A 21,814-nucleotide genomic window follows, 5' to 3' on the forward strand; every position below is an offset into this window, starting at 1 on the left:
AGCTAATTCTGTTTGTCATCGGTTGCTGATGAATATTGGAGAAATACTAGACCATAGTACCTTGTGTTCATAAGTTCAGATCTTGTTTGGATCATTAGTAACAAAACTACTGCAGAATGGCTGTTTATGGGAAACTGCTTTGGAACTTGAGCAAGACTGCCAGATGGGAAGGAACTGCAGTCCTGATACTGTGCTAACCTCAGAACACAAACCCTGATAAGTGTGCACACCACCACTTGGAGTAGGTGGGGAGGAAAGGCTGACTAGATCTTAAAAGGAATTATTTTTCACATCCCACCCCTCCTTTACAGATAACAAGGCTTTTAATCTGATCTGAAGAAAATTGCCTGAGTAGTGTTTGTCGTGAAACCTGTGTACCCCAGCCCTATTCTTTTGCTGGACAGCTCTTGCTTATAGTTCAGCTAATGGCGACAGCAGTGCGAGTAATTATGACACTACTTTAATGGTGTACAGAGTTTGTACACCTGTATGTATGTTTGATTTGTGTTTCACTGGACTAGTGCCATCTTTAGAGTGCACAAATATTGACAGTCCCAAACTCTTGAGCTTGGTGTTCGTGAAAAAAGAAGATAGTACCCTTAAGTAGGTAGCTGGTTTTGACCAAGTATGAGTCTATGAGCAAAATGTAGAAGTTGATTATTGCCTTCATATATGTCTGTATATATCAATTTGTCCATCTCATTTGCATTGCATTCATTCTTGCGTGATACCTTGCAATTCTAATTAGTGGCAGTAAAGAGGTGGCTGATGAGCAAAGACCCAAACAATACACTGCAACAAAAGTGGTGGATTGCGTTCATCTTGGTTCTTAAGGGAACGCTGATATCTCTTCAAGGAAAATGCCGTATACATAACACAATCAACAGCAGTCTTATACTGACAACCTCAGACACTGACATGATTTCTAGTCCTGTTAGTTTTTGGTTTGGCATGTCTCGAGGAGATAGTTTAAATGGGTTCATGCATAATGCCATTAAAATGGATTGGGCACTCTAGATTTTTCCCACCTCCCCTGCCCCTCCTTGGACCCAGCTAAGAGCAGAATGGAATACCTCTGGTAAGCCGTTGAGGAGTGGTTTTTATTCTTGCCTTTACTTAATGTCTTATTGTTCAGTGGTGGTTTGCAATAACTCATGCTCAGTTATGCAGCAGGCTAAAACTCAGTAACAAGTAGAAGTACTCACTTGGTGCATGTTGGCTGAGGTTTATAGATGGTTGTGTATGGTATCTAGTGAGCAACATTCTTAGATTGGTTCATGACTTCAGTGCTAAATTTGTTGTTTTGGTTTTTTTAAATCTCTTTACTGATAGTTGAAACAACTAAAACTTGGCCTGTGTGTTTACCCTTCTCCATTCTTCTTAGGACTCCAGAAAAACAAAATTGAACTTTGCCTTTTGACAGTAAAGGCTAATGAGTTTTGCGTTTTCAAAGGTTCTCTCTAAATTTAGATTATTTTCTTGTCTTACAGGCTGCTATATGGCAAGCACTTAACCACTATGCTTACCGCGATGCAGTGTTCCTTGCAGAAAGATTATATGCAGAAGGTATGTACTTTGCAAATACAAAGTTGATGCTTCTTTCCATTTTGATTTAGGATTTTTGAGCCTCTGGTCCTGCTTCGTTTGACTGCTGTTGTTGTGATAATGAAGTTCAACTTTCTGCTTGGGGAAGGCGGAAGAATGCCTTGCAATTAGGTTGGAAAATCAAATCATGTAACAGCAGCAATGTTACTTTACAGTAAAACCTCCTTAAAAAGAATTAAACTAGGAGTTGTGTGTTTAAATAAAATGTTTACAGTGATCTGTTGTGTGGTATCAAATGGGAGAGAGTGGGGGTTTTTTAATAACCTTAAGCATGGCATGTCTTCTAAGGGGTCTTGAGGATAGATGCAGTACACAAATTCTACAAATTGTCTTGATATTGAAAGCTGTCTTTGCTAATAATGCTGTTCAGTTATGTTGATTGGTATGTTAGCTGAAAGAGGTAATTATGTGTTGATGAGAGGATAGCATAGTGAAGTTGAGACAATGAGAATCAGAACATATGGAACAGGTATCTCCTGTTGAATTTTCGTTAATTGTTACTTCATTGTAATGCTGTCAGATCTAGGATGCCTTGGATACTGAGCAGGCAGCAGTAACACAAATCTGTACTTTTCCTGGGTCCTTCAAAGACTGCTTCTTTCTTGTGTTCTAGTCCCTCTTCTTCCTTAACCTTTCCTCCATGACCTCAGATAAGCTTTTTGTTCTTCTCTACTTTGTTTTCTCCTTGATACTGGTGTTAAGCTTTTTGTCTCTATTTTGAAAGGTATTGTCTCTTAATCACCAATATAAAAAAAACAACCCAACCCTTAAGGTAAAATATAAGCATAATAGAATTTCTCATGCTAAACAAATTAAGCTTATAATGTGAATTAAACAGTATAACCTGTTTCATGCTCCGTGTTTTGTAACGAAATGCTTTGCTTTCAGTGTTTTGCCTGACATGCCCACAATGCAGTTCTTAACAATGAAAGCACAAACCTAATGTTTGATAAATAAAGAAATAAAGACTTCTTTTTTTTTTTTTTTTTTTTTTCTTCCCCTCATGTCAAGGTTACTCATGAAATGTGGGGTCTTCCACCTGGTGGTTAAATGAGAAGTGCTGTGTAGAGTATTAGGAAACCTTATAATCTAGGTGTGCATAAAGGAAATAGTGTTTTGGGAATGACATACCTTCCCTGAACACAGCACATTGCGAGATGCAGGGAGGTGCTAGATTGAAGGTAATTGCCAAGGATGTAGAAACAAAGAGAATCCACTTTCTGCAGCAGCCAAGAGAAAAATATGTGACTTGATACTGACACTATCTTTGCAGAATAATACTCTGCAAGAGTACTTCAAACAGCTTTTTTCGGTGACCAACAGTGCTGAGAGAGAACAGCATGCATGCTGTCACTTGGTTCAAGCAATTAACTGCTAACAAAACATCTGGCTTCTGGTTAAAATAAGTAGTTATACTGCAGAGTAGAAGCTGCTGAACTTCAATACAGTGACTCCATACTGGCAGTAGTGGTTTTACCCTGAGAAGAACTTCTTTTAACTCTACCTGCAATTGCTGTTCTTGTGAGGACATCTGTGGCTTGGTAGTTTCCCAGAACTCTCAAAGTGTGTTAAATTAGTGGATAAAAGAATTGATTTAACTTTAATTTTCAGAAAGATCTTGTGGTGTTTTTAGTATAAGGCTTATAAAATGTCCTCTCTTTGGGTCTTCAGTTTCCATTGTCACTGTCTGGGTGATGACACAAACTTGAAATAGTCAGTTTTCAGTGTAGCAAAGGATTTGAGCACGTTGCCCAAAGATGTTTTAGTACAATGCTTGTATTGATTTTTCTGAAGAGTTCCATATAGGTAGATGAGCAAACATCAAAATTGTTTATTTTAATGCTGAATTCCATTTGCATGGTGGTGTGTTCTGGAAAGTATAAAGTAATGTGCGTTTCTTAATTACTTGGAGATTTCGGTTGCTTGCCTTTATAGGCAGCCTTTCTGTGATTTAAAATACATCATTGCCTAAGGGTGATTTGAGGGTAACATTTGGGGAAGTACGAAGAATAGGGTAAGACACCATGGCTGTACATAATCTGTGAGTGTATCTGGTTATCTCTTTTTGCTTAAAACCCAGAAAACGGGGTTAAAATGAAGTCATACAGATATTTCACACAATCGTAGCTTAGTGTTTGAATTAACACCACAGCATGGCAATGCTCACCGTTGCCTCACAAAAGTGCCTTCTCTGGTGTTTTAAATTTTCAGCTGTAAGGTTTTAAAGTTACTTCAGGCGTTATCACTCTGTCCTTTATGCTGTAATCACAAGTAAAATCAGCAAGTCTGACCTCAGTCTTAAATCTGGATGCCAAGTTCAGCTTTTTGAATAGAACGTTCCTGGTGCAGTGCATAATTCATCTCTGTGGTGGAAGAAGAGTTGAAGCAGGCATCAAATCTAAAGACCTCCAGTTTCTGCCATAGATAAATGTTTCTGTCTTGATTGCTCTTGTTCTCTGTTTAGATAGAGATGATTTTGCCTGAAGTTTGACTCCTTCATTCAAAATTTAGAAATAGCTGAGAACTCAGTTTGGGAAGAGAATTTGTAGGAGAGCTTGTACCTATCGCTACTTCTTAACATAAAATAAATAAAGGATTGGAATGGTAATCTTAAACCATGTTCCCAATGAAATAATGAGTGTAGGCAGCAAAAAGGACAAGGCTTAATGTTGGGGTAGAGGTCACTGGTAATTGTCCAACTTTAATAGTCATTAAAATCGGCAAATCTGCTCCACTAAGTCACGTGAAGATACAGCATCAACAGTTTTAGAAAAATAACAGAAGGAAAATTGCAAACAGGAAAAGACCACTTGAAATTAGGATTAAAACTGTTAATTAGGCTATTTAGGCTGAAATAGATCTTCCTTCTGAAAGTTCTTGTACTTCCTCACAGCCATTGTTGTGCTAGTGTTTATGCACTGCTTAAGCTAATGCAAAGTGTTATTAGCAGGTGTGATAATACTCTGAGCCAAGTCTTTGTGTGGCCAATGAGTTGTTAAAGTAGTTCTGTTGTACTAGGAATGACTGCTTTGCTTGTCTTGCTGTTATTTTAATAACAAGCTGGCTAATCACTTATTTAGATTAGGTAGCCAGAAGGATCAAAGTTCTCTTACAACAGTAGATGTTAAGAGCTGGTCTGACTATACGAGAAGATGGCATATGGAGATCTGTTATATGCTGACGAATAAAGAAATGCACTTCATTCGGTAATGAATTTGTCCAATACCAATACTCGTTTCCTTGTATCTTGTTCCTAGCTGGCTTTTACTCCCTGCCCCCAAATTCCTTGTATCAAAATGGTAAGCAACCAACTGATGATTTTTTTATTATTATTTTTTTAGTACATTCTGAAGAAGCACTGTTTTTACTGGCGACATGTTACTACCGCTCAGGAAAGGCCTATAAAGCATACAGGCTCCTAAAGGGACACAGCTGTACTACCCCACAATGTAAATACCTGCTTGCAAAATGTTGTGTTGACCTCAGCAAGTAAGTAAATCCTTTGTTTTGTCCAGGGTTACAAATGCATTTTTTTGTTGGATTTCTCTTTGAAAGCTGTCATATTGCATAAACTAGAAATTCATTGGTCCTTCAGCTCTAAAGATTATTATAAGTTCAATTAATTTTGCTTTCAGATATGGACCCTACTGCAGAAACCTCTAAAAGGTATTGAATAACTTACAAAGGAGTTGTGAAGCTGTGTAGGGGGAGAAAATATTGATTGCTGAGATGGCTCAAGGAGACCACTCTGGGAAGTGTTTGGTTTAGTTTTGTGTTTCTCTGATACTTTGCTTATTTCACTAAGTGTTTCCGGTATGTATTTAATGGATAGGCCATTTCCCTAAAACAGTAAGCTTGCTCCTCTCACCCAGTTACTGCTAACTGGGTGGGTAAGAGAAAAGATGGCAGACAGAAATCTGTTTTTGAAAACCCACAACAAACACGGCTTGAATCCACATTCAAGAATGCTGTATTCAACATAAAAATTAACCTTGACAGGGACATAGTAGTGTCAAGGTACCTTGCTGGTTTTCTGGAGTCTAACAGCAAGAGTATATAATGAAATTGCTCAAGCTATGGGCCCTAATGCCCTTAGAGTTTGTTGATGTGGGTATTTCATTTCTGTGTAGACCCTTCAGCTCAAATGTAGGAGACAACGTCTGGTTGAAGTTGAGAATGAAGATGATGAGGCACCAAGAAAGGCAAAAACTTTCGTTCAAAAAAACTTTAAATACTGTGGGGGTTCTTTACAGAAGCTTATATGTCTCTTGACAAAACAGCTTGTGGTTGTGTGTTGTGGCTTTTTTGGCTTGGTTTTTTTGAGTGGCCCTCTTTCAATGACAAAAAGAAATTTTAATTTCTTTAGAACAGGTAATGTGATGTTTGGTGTTTCACACATTATGATGTGATTGTTTTGCAGGATTTGTGATCCTGCTCACAACATGTAACCAAATTGCAGGTCTTTCCAGAGGCAGCAGGGGAAGCTCCTTAGTCTTCAATACTCTCTTTAATAGGCGAGTCCTTTGACATCTTTAGAGTAGCAAACATGTCTTAGCTTGTTGTTTCTTTTGACACTCTTTTAACACTTTTGGAGCTATTATGATTCAGATTTCTTTGCATCTCCTGTTGAAAGGGAAATCATGTTAATACTCCACTTGGAAAGGTCCCAGTGGAATAAATTTGAAGCTGATCATTCCCTCCTTTGCTTTTACAGAGTCTTGTGTGTGCATATAATATATCAGCTTCTGAACTGATTTCAGTTAAATAGGTGGGATTTCTTAAATGTATTCTTTAGAATTTGTTAAATTTAACTGTTTTTGCTGTTACAGTTATATGAGCTCATTTATACAGATCTACCTTATGTTCTTGAGGGAATGGTCTATACTGATAGAAGCATCTACCTATAAGTATAATTTCAAGTGGAGGCAAGAAGAGATGATTTGTTTGTGCAGTTGTTGGTCTCAAATGCTGGAAGAATGCCTCCCATCCCCAGAAGTTGTATAACGTAATTTTCAGGCCTAATAGTGAGTGGCCCATTCCATGTGAGTGGTACTGCTTGCTGCAGGTGTAGTAGATGCAAACTGAGCCTTTGTTCCCCTTTGGGGCCACTCTTACAAGAAAGCAAGGCATTAAAACCCAAAGTCTGTGCCATATCCCAGTATTGGATGTTAATGAAGTGTGTGGAGCCTTATAGATTGTATTTCTTAGTTGGGAAACAAAGCCAAACTACGTGTTGTCTTAGCTTGTTACTACCTAAAGTACTTTCAAAAATGAAGTGTCTAGAAGACTTTCTTGTCCTTCGCTTAGTATTCTAAGATTAGTCACTTCTGGAAAAGTCATGTTGTATTATGTGTCTCGGTTTTGGAGTGGTGTGGGGTTTTGTGTTTGTTTTGTTTTTCTTCCCTCCCAGTAGAGATGTTCAGCTTCAGAGTACTGCATACCTTCATGTTGCTAGAGGTATCCATCAATTATTTAAAATTCATTTGCAGGAACTAGTTTGTATGCGGTTTGAAACTTGTGAACACTGACAGTGGATTTCTGTTTTTGTTTGCAGCAGGGTGAAAACACTGGACTACCAATACTGTGAGCCTTGTAACCCCTTTAAACCTCTTGTTTTTTAAAAAGGCTTGCAGAAGGAGAGCAGATCTTATCTGGTGGAGTGTTGAATAAACAGAAAAGCCATGATGACATTGTTATGGAGTTTGGTGACTCTGCATGCTTTACACTCTCCTTACTGGGACATGTCTACTGGTAATGTTGCTTTTTTAGTTTGTTAATAAAGCTTGGTTGTTGTTTTTTGGGGGTTTAGTTTGTTTGTTTGTTTATTTAGTTGACCAAGGCCAACTTTAGTCAGGTACATTTTTAGTCACCGCAGGGTACACTTGTTTCTGGGTTATATGGCCTGCACAGTTTTGGAGTATGATAGATGCAGGTAGATAGTTGTGGAAACTATCTAACCTGGGAATGCAAGAATGGTTCGTCTTTCACCTAGAGCTTCTGACTGACTGAAAACACAAATTCCTCTTTTCCAGGTTAAACATGCAATCCAAGAGTCTTTTTTTTTTTTTTTTATACCTTTGGGTTCATTCTGTTTTCTTATCTGAGAGAAACTCTCAAGGCCTGTTTCTCAGTGTTGCCATCTTAATTTTTCTATATCTGTTTTACAGATGTATAGCTATAACCTTCAAATGAAAATTTTGAGGATTTCCAGTCAGAATAGCTTAACAGTTTTAAGTGGTTTGCTTTTGCCTAGATACGAGAAAGGTTTCAGTAAATGTGAACAAATCGAATAGGAATAGTGGGGTTCCTGGATTCTTCCCTAGTATACCTGTTCTCAAAAAATTTGTTTTGGAAGAAGCTGTCTTTGTAGCCAGATACTTAAGTGTTCAGTTTAGCCCCTAATTTATATGGAAAAATATTATCCATAGGTATTTAAAATGGCTGGAAGGCTAGCAATCATGTTGCTGTTTGCAAAAAAGAAAAAAGCTGTTGCAAAGAACAGCATCTTTCTAAAATGAAAATTCTCAGGCTATACTAGTGCTTATGTAACTTTTTTTGAGGACTGTGTCTAAGGAACTTTCATCTGTGTCTAAATATGTCAAATAACTTCAAAAGAACTCAGTATTGCTCTGTGGCTTGAAAAATGAGGTATGTTGCTTTGACTCTTAACACGTTTTTGTTTTTCATCTCCTCTTCTGGAAAGCTATCTTGAACAAAAGTGCTATTCTTAAGTTTATAGGGAAACTGTTACATTCTTTTTGCAGCAAGACAGACCGGCTTGCCAAAGGATCAGAATGTTACCAAAAGAGCCTTAGTTTAAATCCTTTCCTCTGGTCCCCTTTTGAATCGTTATGTGAAATAGGTAAGTCTGCAGAACTGTTTTACTAGTGAAGATGTTTTCTACGTTTCTGGTTATGTCAAGCTTTCCGATTTGCCATTGCCATGTGGCAAGGTTTATTTTACCCCTTGTCCAGAACTAGTAAGGAAAATGCCAGCAGAATTCTTTGGGAGTGGTTTTGTGAGCAATAAGGCATTTAAAATACTTTGGCTGTGTTTCGAGCTTTTGTCTTGTTTTCTTTCATTTTCACAACTTGCACATTCTTGGATTTAACAATACTGTAAGGTTTCTAACCTACAGTTAGTAGACCCTTAGAAACTATGCTTCTGAGAATAACTTAAAAAAGCAAATCTATTTTTTAATAAAACTGATTGTCTAGGGTTTTGTACTGGAAGAACACTTCTGCCTTAATGTAAGGGGTTTTAAATCAATGAAATAAGAACACAACCTTTCTGAAATACTTTGTCCCCTGTCCTCCTTGTTTCAGACTGAATATTCAGCATACAGACTCAGGAATAACTCTTTTAAAAATCTCCTTCCAATCCTACAGGTGAAAAACCAGACCCTGACCAAACATTTAAATTAACATCTTTACAGAACTTCAGCAGCTGTCTGCCTAACACTTGCACAACATTGGTATCTAATCACAATATATCCCATAGACAGCCTGAGACTGTCCTTATGGAAACGCCGCAAGACACAATTGTGAGTTGTGCTAAAATCATTGTATTTAAAGCAGTCTTTCCAGCTTAACTGAAAAAATGCTAATTAGAAACTACACAGTCTGAATATCTAACAGCTGCCTTCCATTTTTCAGGAGTTGAACAGAATCAACCTAGAATCCTCCAATTCAAAATATTCCTCCTTGAACACAGATTCTTCTATGTCGTACATTGACTCGGCTGTAATTTCACCAGATGCTGTCCCTCTTGGGTCAGGAACTGCCATATTGTCTAAACAGGCTCAAAATAAACCAAAAACTGGGCGGAGTTTACTGGGAGGACCTGCAGCTTTGAGCCCACTAACTCCGAGGTAAGTCCTCAAGATAGACACTTTCTGTCTACAACGGTGCTGTTGATAATGTTTGTGATTTGAAACAGGAAAGATGTCTGGTGCTGCAAAGCATACTTCAACAGGCGTGTTGATAGTGTATTATAAATAATGCTGCAGGTGCAAAAGCTAAATGACTTCAGTAACTGCTCTTGGTCCTAGTGTTCATCTCTTCTGTTTTTTAAACAAGCAGTTGGTATTTTTGATTAGAAGAGAGGAACTCTTGATTCGGTATATTGCTTATCACGGTGTTTGCACTGGAAAAGTCTTTAAAGGAGTATGTTTCTGCTCTGAAATAAACCCTTTAAGAGCATTCCTTGAAGAATAGCTCTTTCCTAGAGAGCGTGTAAATATGTGCTCTGTCCTGTGTGCCATCTTATTTAAACAGCATTTAAAATGTTACAAGCCATTAACACTTGGATGGTCTGTGTCTTAAGTTATGCAGGCAGGCAAAGAAAGTTCTGTATCTTTTGATTTCAGGAATATTTTCTATTAAAGTGTCTTTTATAGATGAGGATACTAAGATATTAGAGGGTTAATATAAATCAATGAAGTAGTTCTGAAATAAAGTTGATCATCTGGATCTCTGTTTTAACTGCAGAATCAGGCCAGCTCTTATGGTCTAACATTCAGACATTGACCCTTCCTCTTCATTTTATTCTCAGCTTTGGAATTTTGCCACTAGAAACCCCAAGCCCTGGAGATGGATCATATTTGCAAAACTACACGAACTCTTCTTCTGTAATTGATGTGCCATCCACAGGAGCACCTTCAAAGAAGGTATCTTGCATTCTGGAATATGATTGCTGTTCTATGAGTTTGACATTGCAATGTACTTGAAAGAAGAATCTATAATGCAAAAAACATAGCATGTGAGCTGAATTGTGCTGACAGTGGGGAGAACCCAACTTACCCACTGTTTTCAAAATTTGTTTTGAAGAACAATTTGTCTGAGTGTGGAACTAATTGAAGCCACCTTTAGTTGTGGAAATGGTTTGGGTTAATTAAGTGAGAATTAAATTTATGTATAATTTGTCTACAAAGTACTTGTGTGTGTGTGTGTGTGTGTGTGTAAAAACCAACCAAAAAAACCCACCAAAACCAACCAAAAACCTGCTCTTACTAACAACTGTTTAATGCAGCAAAATAAAATGTTGTTCACCAGCCTATGTATATTTGTAGGCTAGTGAAGTTGGGGGTGCAGGGAGCAGTTTATTTTTAATTTGACTGCAACTGGTCAGGTATTTCCCTGACAAAACTTTTTAGACTTTTCTGAAGTGTTAGTTAAAATCAAATCCATTGTAGAATAGTCTGTTACACTGAAATAACTGCTAAAGCCCCAATGGTTTTTTTTATTTTGAAAATCTCCTCTTCAGCTAAGCAAATGAGGCAGCAAGAAAAAAAATACACCCCATCACAAGTAAAGATGTCTGTGTTGTAAATATTTTCAGCTTTATAATGTCACTTCCTTTGGCTAGCAAGACAGATTTTTCTCTCCCCCCCCCCCCCCCCCCCCCTATAATGATAAGCAATAGTCTTTTATTTCTCATTAAAACAAGCCTTTTTTCCTCCACCCAAAATGCACAGGCATGTGCAGACTGCTTAACTGGTGTTGCTAGAGGCAACCTGAGGAAGGTGCTGTATCTTCTGTCCACCAGTCATCAGAGAGGAATGTGCAAACACTAATGATTCTGAACAATGAAGGATTCATAATGTTTCAGTGTGCAATGTGGAGTCTGAAGACAGACCAAACTTGGAGTTTTCACTTAAATTTTTTTTTAATTATTATATTTTCAGGGATGACTTAAAATAATTTGGGAAGCCTCAAGTGAGCTGAAGCTACTGCTTTCTTGCAAGCAGTTCTTGAATTCTAGTTTACAGACCAGAGTAATCAAAATACTGTTGGTGGTCAGTGGAGGGCTGACTGATGGAATGGTGCAGTTTCACTCGGCTGTCTTGTGTAGAGGAAACTAAAAATTGTCTGTTTCTCTGTAAGAAACTGCTATAGTTGCCATAGTGATAAATGAGAGGTGGAATGTTGGTGACAGTTGAAGAACCACTTGTTCCTTTCTAAAAACAAAAAAACCTGAGGATTTTTCACTGTATTTTTAGTAAATCTAGAAGTTGCATGAGCGATGCTAGTGTTTTATAGGTGTCCAACCCTTTTTAAAGTGAAAACTCAGTGCAAGTAATAGTATTGAATTCCTCAAAGTAGAACTTGAATTTCCACATTTGATGCTTTGGACAAATGAGTTGGTGCTCATCTTGCTGTGCTGTTCTGTAAGTGAAATTTGGGAGATGTTAGAAACTGTTTGCCTTCTCTCATTGGCTCAGTACTTAAAAGAATAAAAGCCAGTAAGCAGATAACTTTTTTTTTCTCCTTTGGATGGTGTTTTGAAGCCTGTGACTGGGAACTCTGGAATGTCATTGCACGAGCCATTATGGTATCCTGTTTCTAGACATCTTATTACTGCAACACTTTCTATCAGTTCTTAGTCCTGCCTTCTTGTTTGGTTTTTTTGGTTGGTTGTTTTTTTTTTGTTTTTGCATTTGTTCTGTTGGGGTTGGACTATGATAAAACAGTCTGCTAGAAGTATGCTTTGTATGGCTGATCCAATTCCCATCTTGTAGTTGCTGAGGACCAACCAATTTTCCACAGTACAGTTAAAAACACTGGCTTGTGGTGGATTGTACATACATAGGAAGGTAAATTTTCATGAGTCTGAAAAATTGAAATAGTTAGCAAAATGCAGCTCTTCAGTGTAGTACTCATCTGCATTTAATCTCATGTGTAGTGCTACATGATAGATGAAAAGCTTTGTGGAATCAAGTCATATTTGTTGCATTTTTGTTGCTTTGCTAGGTATGGCACAACAGCACCAAGGTGTAAATTTCACTAATCCATGCATATGCTTTCTGCCCAGATGCTTCTGTGCTACTACTTAAACACAAATATTTAATACACTTTAATAAATAGCTTAGAATTCTGGCATGCTTTGTCCAATGCAAATAATTACTTGGCCAGTTTCACTTCTGCTCTTCAAATTACTGAGTTAGAAAAGGTTTAGTGTAGCTGTGGCTAGAATGTGCATGGCTTAACGGAGGCAGTTTCCTAGGAAACACTTACGTAAATGAATGAAACATTAGGATGAATCCAAAGGCTTCCTATCTGAGTGGGCAAGCATGTTTGCTGCCTGCCTAAACTGTCCTCTGATAACAAAGAAATTGAGAAGGGAAGGACAAAACATTAGAAGTTGGGATAATGCATAAACTGGTGTTGCTTATGCTGTCATTGATCCCACTTGCCTATTTCTGGTGTCTTAAAGAACATCTCTTCCGAACAGCCGTCACAGAGTTGAATGTTGGTGTCCCTGGAGTGGGCAGAAAGATAGGGTTTAAGGTTTCTTTAAAAGGTAGGGAGGGGAGGGCCTGTTCTAAATCCTTTATAGGAAGTCTACACATCAGACAATGAATTTCTATCTAAACTTGTTCCTTAGGTCTCAAATTCACAGTCAAGTTATCACAGCTCTAAGTTCCCACACCTTGGCTGTGTCAGGGGAGGCATCAAAGTGCACATTTTAGTTCTGTGAAGATACGAGACAGTGTTTTGGTGCTTGTAACCTGTGGCAAATAAAAGCTACCAAAAATGTGCGTGTGCACACAAAGCACTGCTCAACTGACATGCAGTAACTTGCTGCTCTGTGTTAACTTGACTGTAGGTATTCTTCCATTAACTTTCTATGCTGCATTGCAGGTCCCTTTTTGATGAAGCAGTTTATTTCTGTATCTGCTCCAAAGGCTCATGTAGTAATGATTTAATTTGTGAAATACTGGTTTATGCTATGAACAGATATGCTAAACAGGAGCAGCAGGCTCAGATGTTGTACAGCAAGCACCTCAATGAGGTGTTAATGGTGAATGGCTTCTGGATGTAATTGTAATACAATAATTCAAAAAAATCTTTTTCTTTCCATGGTTCGTATTTTGTACAACTTTCTGTGGAGGAGGAACTTTAAATATGCCATCTTTCATTCTTGCACAAACATCTTAACATATAGTTTCTTGCCACTAGATGGAGATTTTATATCTTTCAAATAATGTGCATGAAGTTGGTAAACTAGGTGTTACTGGCATTTTAACAGGTAGAAAGAGAAATGCTTTTGATGGGTTCTCTGTGGAGGGGGACCCTCACCCTTTATTGAAAGAATCTATATTTATCCTGTATTTATCCTCCTTTTGTGCAGTGTTTGATAGACAGAATGGATTTGGTTTGATGTAGCAGAGACTGAGACGACTTAGTGACATAATAACAAACCTGTAGAAACTTTGTGTTATGCAGACTGTCAGCAGGATAAGCCAAGCTGGAACAAAATCTGTCTTCTCACAGAGCGGAAATAGCCGGGAAGTCACTCCAATTCTTGTTGCACAAACACAGAGCTCTGGTCCACAGACAAGGTATGGGGCGGGGGGGACACCAAAAAAATCATCTTGGTATTACTTTTTGCATCTCCTTTCTTGAAGGAATTTGTCTCTTTATTTTCCCAACCTGTGTGGATGTTCCTGTAGAATTCCTCTTTGGATGAGGATGGAAGTGTATTTTTTGCTAAGTAAAACAACTTCAGTGGATAAGTAGGAAGGTCATGTGTGGTGGTAGGTCTGTTTGTTTTAAATAGCCTTTGCAGTTAGACCGTTTCATCAATAAATGAAAAAGTAGCTGGAAGGAAATTCTGCTCATGTTCTTGATGTGCAACAGGTAGATTTTTTTTTTTTTCATACCTTGAAATGGGAATATCTGTGCTGCAGTACTTGAGCATTTTTGTTTAAAACAAAGATAAAAGCTGTTTTTATTAAAAATGCAGCGAAGAACTTTAGGTTTTTAATGTGCTGTTTGTTTTCAGTACAACACCTCAGGTATTGAGCCCAACAATTGCTGCTCCACCAAACGCACTGCCTCGAAGAAGCTCTCGCCTATTTACTAGTGATAGCTCTACAACAAAGGTAACAAACTTCATGTGTTTTGCAACCTTGTGGGACACCACGCTTTGGGAACACCAAAGCACAAATCTTTATGGACTGTAGTTAGGCAATTTGAATGTTTGCTGTTTAAAAATGAACTACTAAAGATACTCAAGTTATTGAGCGTGTGTATGCTTAAGTTTAAAAGTTAAACGGCTGGGTGTCATTGTTAAGGCTGCAAAGAGGCATAAATATTTTACATAATTCACTTTCATGTTTAGTTATCTGAATTTAAAAGATTTTTATGTATGTAACTCTTACTCTTCTTACTTGCAGGAAAATAGCAAAAAATTAAAAATGAAGTTTCCACCTAAGATTCCAAACAGAAAAACAAAGAGTAAAACAAATAAGGGAGGAATAACTCAACCAAACTTAAATGACAGTTTGGAAATTACCAAACTGGACTCTTCCATCATTTCAGAAGGGAAAATTTCCACTGTTGCGCCACAGATCCAGGCTTTTACACTACAGAAGGCAGCAGCAGGTCTGTTTACTGCAGTCCAATAGTGTTCAGAGTAAAGCTTCATATGTCTGTATTTTAAGGTTGAATGAAAAAAAAGTTTCACTCCAGTGTTTTTGTTTCTTGTTTCAGTTAGCCTGCAGCTATCACCTCTCTAAAATTATAAAGACACTGAATTCAGAATCTTCTAGTTAACTTACAAAGAACATGTGAAGAAGTAGTAAAAAGTGGCCAGTTGTAAGCAGATGTATCTTGCAGACTATGGTCCTTATTAGTGATGATAATATTTTTAGGCAAGATCCTTGGAAACTAATTCACAGGAGCTATGAGTAACCCAGTTATCTTCCCTCAGAACTGGGTTTATGTAGTCTGTTCTCCCTTGATATTTCCCATTTGTTTAAAAACAAGTCTTTATTCAGATTGTCAGAAAATCCTAGACAAACTGCTGAATTCCTCTCTTTTGGCTCGATAGTGTTTCCAGGCAGTGAGAAGATGTATCCATGGATACCAGACGTGGAAACTGTGTTCAAACCTAACAAAATGTTTGAATAGCTGCTGTAAATGCAAAACTCCAGTTGCCCTGAACTTCAGAGTTTCTCTGTTCCTCAGCATTTTATTGCTGGCTTAAGAAGTTGTTACTATCTGACTTCCATTACAAAGGTTGATGTTTAGAATATTATGCCTAAGTTAAGAGCACATAAGCCTATGTTTGGGAACTCCTGAAAGATTTTCATAAGCAAATTCAGGAGCAGTGCCTGCCACAATGAAGAGCTTATGGGATTAGCAGTTTCAAATAAATAAGTCTCAGCTGTCTTTTTTTTTCCCATTTTTATTTATTGTACTTTTCTCCTAGAAGGTTTGATGAGCCTTCTTCGTGACATGGGGAAAGGTTATTTAGCCTTGTGTTCATACAACTGTAAAGAAGCGATAAATATTTTAAGCCATTTACCATCCCACCACTACAACACTGGCTGGGTGCTGTGCCAAATTGGGAGAGCTTACTTCGAACTTGCAGAATATATGCAGGTAGGAATTGTGTGGGTTGGGTCTTACTCAGCTTTCCTGAAGAAGCTGAATTACACTTTAGATTTCTTTTAAATTATTTCCTCTTGCATGCAACCATTGGAGTCTCCTCCTTGCCTCTCCCCAACTTCACCCACAGCTGTGCTGATGTAATTGTTTGTACTGCAATGTTGTAAATTAGATCACTTGAAATAATTTTGAGTTCTAAAACTAAAAACTTCTCTTGCCCTTTTTAGTTAATGCAGATCACATCAATGACCTAGTTTCCATTGCAGCCTCAGAAATGACAGTATTGGCACAGCTGAGGTGATGTCAAACTGCTTCAGAAACAGAAGCGAGCAGTTAAGGGTAATCCAGCAGTTTAACTCTCCTTGTCGCTGTTGTCCTGATAGCTGATGTACCTGTTTCCTCAGAAGTTTTCAAAACACTTTTTGACAGACAGTGTGCAGGAGACAAATGCAGTAGGTTTCAGAAGTGGTTTTTAAACTGTATACACAGTCTGATTAGACATAGAGCACACTGTGCTTCTTAATAGTTTATTTTGAAAACTGAGGCTACAGACCCTGATGGTTTCCTAAAGCTAGGCTTCTTCCCTTGTTGTTGCTTTGAGTGTTGTAACCTGGAACTTAAGTTTATGAAATAGATATCTACGTCAGAAAGACATCATTAGCCAACTGCTGATAAGAAGCATTAACTGTCTCAAATGACAGTAGAGCACATATACATGTTGTCACATGCTTATGCATGCCCTCCGTCCCTGCATCAGCCGTGTTTACTGCAGGGATTGTCATGTTGCCTTTTTCCTCATAATTATTATGTATGATATCTGGAGGTGTGTAGCCCTCAGTATGAATGCGATGCCTGTCATCTGTTAGAATGGCTAATAATCATAACTGGCCAACAAAAGTATGCTATGCTTTTTCTGATTTTTGTGGGTGACTTTTTTTGCCTTGCTTGTGCACTGTGATAGAAACAGTAATGTAATCTCAGTCAGCAGTAGGGAGGGCTGGCTGCATTTCCGCCAGCATAACTGTGTCGGGATATAGTAATTTCTTTTGCTTCAAGGGGAAGTCGCAGGACTTGTAGCTCTGCGTAGCACACTTGAAAAGCAAAGAGGATGCTTAGTCTGGACATAGGAGGCTTCTCACCTTGACTTATATGCTCTGCTTTGGTGGGTGGAATTTTGTTTTAAGTTTAATTTCTGTTCTTAGGCTGAGAGAATATTTTCAGAAGTAAGGAGGATTGAAAACTACAGAGTAGAAGGCATGGAGATCTATTCGACTACACTGTGGCATCTGCAGAAAGATGTTGCCCTTTCAGTTCTTTCAAAGGATTTGACGGACATGGATAAAAATTCACCAGAGGTATGAATTGCTGTTGTCTTGAATGAGAAGAGCATGAATGTATGTGGCAAAATGAATGATTTGGAACAAAGCTCTGAGCTCTAATCTAGTTCAAGTGTATTTTTCTGTGAGAACTGCATGGCAAAACTGGAGAGGGAGGTGGCAGGATTGTCTCTTGAGCTGATGATGCCTGAAATGGCTTCTTAGAATTAGAATATCAGCTTACATGGAACAGGTTGAAACCTTTTATCTATTAATGGTTATTTAAATTTGCATTGGCACCATTCATCCGGGAAGATCACGGGTTAGTTAGTCAGTCACTCATACTGCTGCCAGTATGCAAAGATAAGGAATATCTTTTTCCTGTACCACCTTTAAATTGCTGTAGTTAATTCACTGGCACTTAAAACATACGTGCTCTAGAATTTATTTTCAGACATAATGTTGCATATTTTTATGCCAAAGTCCATTAAACTGTAGTGTATGGTAATATAAAGTCATGATACACAAAAAGTCAGGCATCTTTTAATGGGTGCCACAGTAAAAGTAATAAATGTATGCGTTTTTTAAATGGGTTCTTAACAGAGTTGAGAAAACTGTAGATTATATTGGGATTTTTTTTGTTGTTGGAGGAGAATCCTGTTCATGTTGTCCTGTTAGCTTGTCTAATAGTGGAAAATATCAAAACCCATGAAGCAGTTGCTAGTGGTAGTAAGATACTCTGGAGAGAAGAAAATGCAGGTTCTAATACAAGGAGTAGAGAACAGTTATGTGATATGGCAGTGATGCTAACAATGTGGGAAAGCAAGGGACCCTGGGCTGTGGAGCTTTACAATCTCGATGCTGGTTGCTGGGCAGGAGGGAAAGAGAAGGTTGCTGCTAAAATTATTGCTCTGCAGATATCTAGATTTGTCAGTTGGAGGGAGCTGAAGAGTGAAAGTGAATGTACTGTTTCCTCCTTCATTGTTCTTAAATATCTAAGATGTTTTATTTCTAGCCTTTTCAACAGCCTCAAAAGCTTTAGTCATTGAAGTATCTAATTGGCACAAACTTGTTGGGTGTCCTTACATTCTAAATTTCTGTATTTCAGCTTGTCAAGCTATAAGGTGTGTTTAGGCCTATCTGCCTCTCAGGAATGAGACTTAACTGTTTTGTTGTTGTTGTTATTTTTTTTTTAATCTAGGAGGAAGTTATATATAATTATGTAAATCAGTATGGAAAAATCTGTTCAGCTCGAACTTAGTCACTCTGAGTTGTAAAAAGTGTGCTGATTTTGCAATGCTGTCTTTACTAGGCATGGTGTGCTGCAGGAAACTGTTTCAGCTTGCAACGAGAGCATGACATTGCAATCAAGTTCTTCCAGAGAGCCATTCAAGTTGATCCAAACTATGCTTATGCCTACACCCTGTTGGGGCATGAATTTGTGTTAACAGAAGAACTAGACAAAGCATTAGCTTGTTTTAGAAATGCAATCAGAGTCAATCCTAGACACTATAATGCATGGTAAGTTTTCTTTCATCCTCTTCCTATTGCACATGGTACAGAACTTTTGGAGAAGTATCCTCTGTATGCTGCCACTGCTATTGTTTCCCTACCACTCTTCTCTCTGAGAAAAAAACTATTTCTGCAGAAGATGTGGGCCTCATCTGTTTATTAAACAGTTACTTCCACAAGGAGGGCAAAAAATTGAAGCATTTTTGGCTTCCACAGATCTTGGCTGTATTACCCCAGCTATTTTGTTCTTCTGTGCAGCACTCCTTATGCATCTAGTTGATTGTTCTTCAATTGCAGTTGGAGAGATGAGAGATCTGCCCCTTTATACTTTAGGATACAGTTTCTTACAGCTTTTTCTGTGGAAAAAATATATAAAGCAGTAAAAGTTAGGTCTCCCAGTGTAAGTCAGTCTTGAGAAACTTTTGTATGCTTTTTACTTTGTAGCTGTTTAGCCAGTCTTCTTGCCTATTGCATGTCAATTCTTCAAATTACCCAACTGAGCAAAAAAAACCAAGGTAGTTTTACATATACCTTTTCCCCCCCAAGAAATCATTTCCCACCTTCGATGGGGTTGGCAAGTCTATAGACCATTTCTGCCAGGTCATATTCACTGACAAAGACTAGTTTGCTTAGAATACAGTCTTACTTAACAGAACTGTTTTTCTGCTTGCAGGTATGGGTTGGGAATGATTTATTACAAACAGGAAAAATTCAGTCTAGCAGAAATGCATTTCCAGAAAGCACTTGATATCAATCCTCAGAGCTCAGTCTTATTGTGTCACATTGGAGTAGTAAGTAGATTGCACTTAACTCTATCTTTGTGTTTTAATCTGCTTCTGTACTTTGTTAGCAGTAGAAAAATCATTCTGAACATTCTTAGCAAAAAATCCCAACAAATTCAGAGTACCTGCTGGAGGATCTTAAGTGCCATATGAATGAATAACCACAGGATTAATGTGTCAGAAAAGAAACCCTCCTCTCTCTCCAAACTACTTTTAGTCAGTAATGAAATTATACTATCAGGTCATGTTTGTGAGTCAGCCAGAATAGCAGTGATATGAATATCAAGACTATGTACAGATACTGATGTGAACAGAGTACTTATAGGAGTTTTTTCCTACTTGATGCATAAGAAAATAAGTGGGTTTTAACTGCTATTGCATGCACTTGGACCAGCACTTCCAGTTCTGTAAAATGCGAAGGCACCCGTCTCACCTTTCAGAGTGCAATATTTTTGCCCTGGCTGTATGTCCACATTGCCTTCATTCCAGTCACTTGTAGATGTGACAACTTACTACTTAAACTTCACTTGGCATAAAGTGGCTTAAGTAGCAGGCAAGTACTTCAGCCACCATCCCTTCAATTAAATTGACAGGGCTATTTGAAAAGTTGGTCGTTTATCCATCTGGTACTGCAGTCCTTGGAAAACAGTAGCCTTGCTCTAACAAATGCTTGCTTACAAAGTTGGGAAGCAGTTCTCAGATATTTGTGATGGTGACTTAAGGCTGTGTAAGTGTGATGGATGGTTACCTGCTGGCATTGGTTTGCCTTCTATGTGGCAGCAAAGTTGTGTCAAATTCTACAGGTTTAGTGACTGCTTCTCACTTGTATATGGAGAAAGGCATTGAGTTCACTCCTGGCCAAAGGTTAAATGATTTCTGTAAGCCATTGGGTGGGGAGAATATTTTGAGGTGGAGATTAGGTGAGGTGAAGTTTTCTTCCTGTAAGAAAGCTTGTTAAGACTTGGCCTAGAATTGGACAAATATTTTTTTAAAGGAACAGATTATAAGTGTAAAAAAAAAAAAAAAAAAAAAAAAAATTTGTCCTTGTCTAGCAAATGAGCTGTTATTTTCCCTTTTTAAATTGTTCTCCCTTTCTGTAATAGGTCCAGCATGCACTGAAAAAATCTGAAAAGGCTTTGGATACTTTAAACAAAGCTATTAACATTGACCCCAAGAACCCGCTATGCAAATTCCATAGAGCTTCTGTATTATTTGCAAATGAAAAATACAAGGTAAGATTTGGTACATGCAGACAACCTAGGTTATCTTTAAATTGTTGTAGCTAGGAATGGGGATGCACTGGAAACTAAATGTTTACAGATTAGCACTGGGCAGCATCAGGGCTTGCAGCAAGAGCCTGGCACATTGACCTATCTTGTAGAGGCTAATGAGAAGCATTTGCTTTGACAAGTGCCACCTTTGAGGGGGAAGCTATGTTAAATTTTTTGATTGTTAAAATCTGGGGCCAACAGGTGATGCTTTTTACATTATTTTAGTCTGATCCTGGAGAAAGGAAAGAAGGGGAAGCTATTGCAGCTGTCTCTGACATGTGGCTGTATTATCATGACTTTATACTAAATTACTAAAAAAAGGCTCAGTAAATTTCAAAGACTGTGGTATCAAGTGTAAAATAAGCAGCTAAGCAATTTTGGTCTGATCCCCTGCTGAACTGTACCCTGTTTAGAATGAGTGAAGATGTTCCCACAGTGTCTTTCTAGTGACTGTTGTCCTCTGGCCTGGTATTTTTGGCCACAGAAGACAAGCTGCAGTCTGGTTTTTGAAACCTTGCTTCAGAAATGTGTGTGCACATGTAAAGGGAAAACTTTACTTAGAACTTTTTTTTAAAATTCATAACTGAACCAAATGTAGTAAGATTAAGGACTTAATGAAGTGCCCATTTGTAGATTATTTCCAAAATTTAAAAGCAGAGGATAAATACAAGATGAAAAAATAAACCTAGTAGTCCGCTATCTTATTGCCCCTGCACTAGTTAAGGAACTTGTTGACCATGCTGAAGTGATGTTTTAGGAAATAAAACATTTGGACTCTTTTCTTTAGCAGGCTGAGACTTGTAAGACTAAAGTTGCACTGTTTACATAAAACTTAATGAAAAGTTTTGGTTTTTAGCACTAGTACGAAGACAATTTTGATAGTGTGATGAATTTGTCTAGTGTTAGGTAAATAAATGTAGGTTTACACTTCC

At 38.0% G+C, this 21,814-nt stretch overlaps 1 protein-coding gene across 7 annotated transcripts in view; it reads left to right on the top strand.

Annotated features, from left to right (window-relative positions):
* The window catches only part of CDC27 (cell division cycle 27), a 33,022-nt gene that overhangs the window by 4,906 nt on the left and 6,302 nt on the right, over nt 1–21,814 (top strand). For 2 of the 7 annotated variants that reach the window (XM_049800832.1, XM_049800836.1), the window contains exons 2-16: nt 1,491–1,566; nt 4,947–5,094; nt 7,231–7,356; nt 8,370–8,467; nt 8,994–9,148; nt 9,261–9,475; nt 10,159–10,273; nt 13,833–13,948; nt 14,392–14,491; nt 14,786–14,993; nt 15,823–15,995; nt 17,204–17,356; nt 18,630–18,838; nt 19,503–19,620; nt 20,715–20,843. In XM_049800832.1, the coding sequence (XP_049656789.1) occupies nt 1,491–1,566; nt 4,947–5,094; nt 7,231–7,356; nt 8,370–8,467; nt 8,994–9,148; nt 9,261–9,475; nt 10,159–10,273; nt 13,833–13,948; nt 14,392–14,491; nt 14,786–14,993; nt 15,823–15,995; nt 17,204–17,356; nt 18,630–18,838; nt 19,503–19,620; nt 20,715–20,843 (2,139 nt within the window). Of the gene's footprint in view, nt 1–1,490; nt 1,567–4,946; nt 5,095–7,159; nt 7,357–8,369; nt 8,468–8,993; nt 9,149–9,260; nt 9,476–10,158; nt 10,274–13,814; nt 13,949–14,391; nt 14,492–14,785; nt 14,994–15,822; nt 15,996–17,203; nt 17,357–18,629; nt 18,839–19,502; nt 19,621–20,714; nt 20,844–21,814 lie in introns of those variants that run through there. The other 5 variants (XM_049800834.1, XM_049800837.1, XM_049800830.1 and 2 more) reach the window with 4 other exon arrangements.

This window comes from Accipiter gentilis, chromosome 5 (assembly GCF_929443795.1).
Source record: "Accipiter gentilis chromosome 5, bAccGen1.1, whole genome shotgun sequence".
Lineage (NCBI taxonomy): Eukaryota > Metazoa > Chordata > Aves > Accipitriformes > Accipitridae > Astur > Astur gentilis.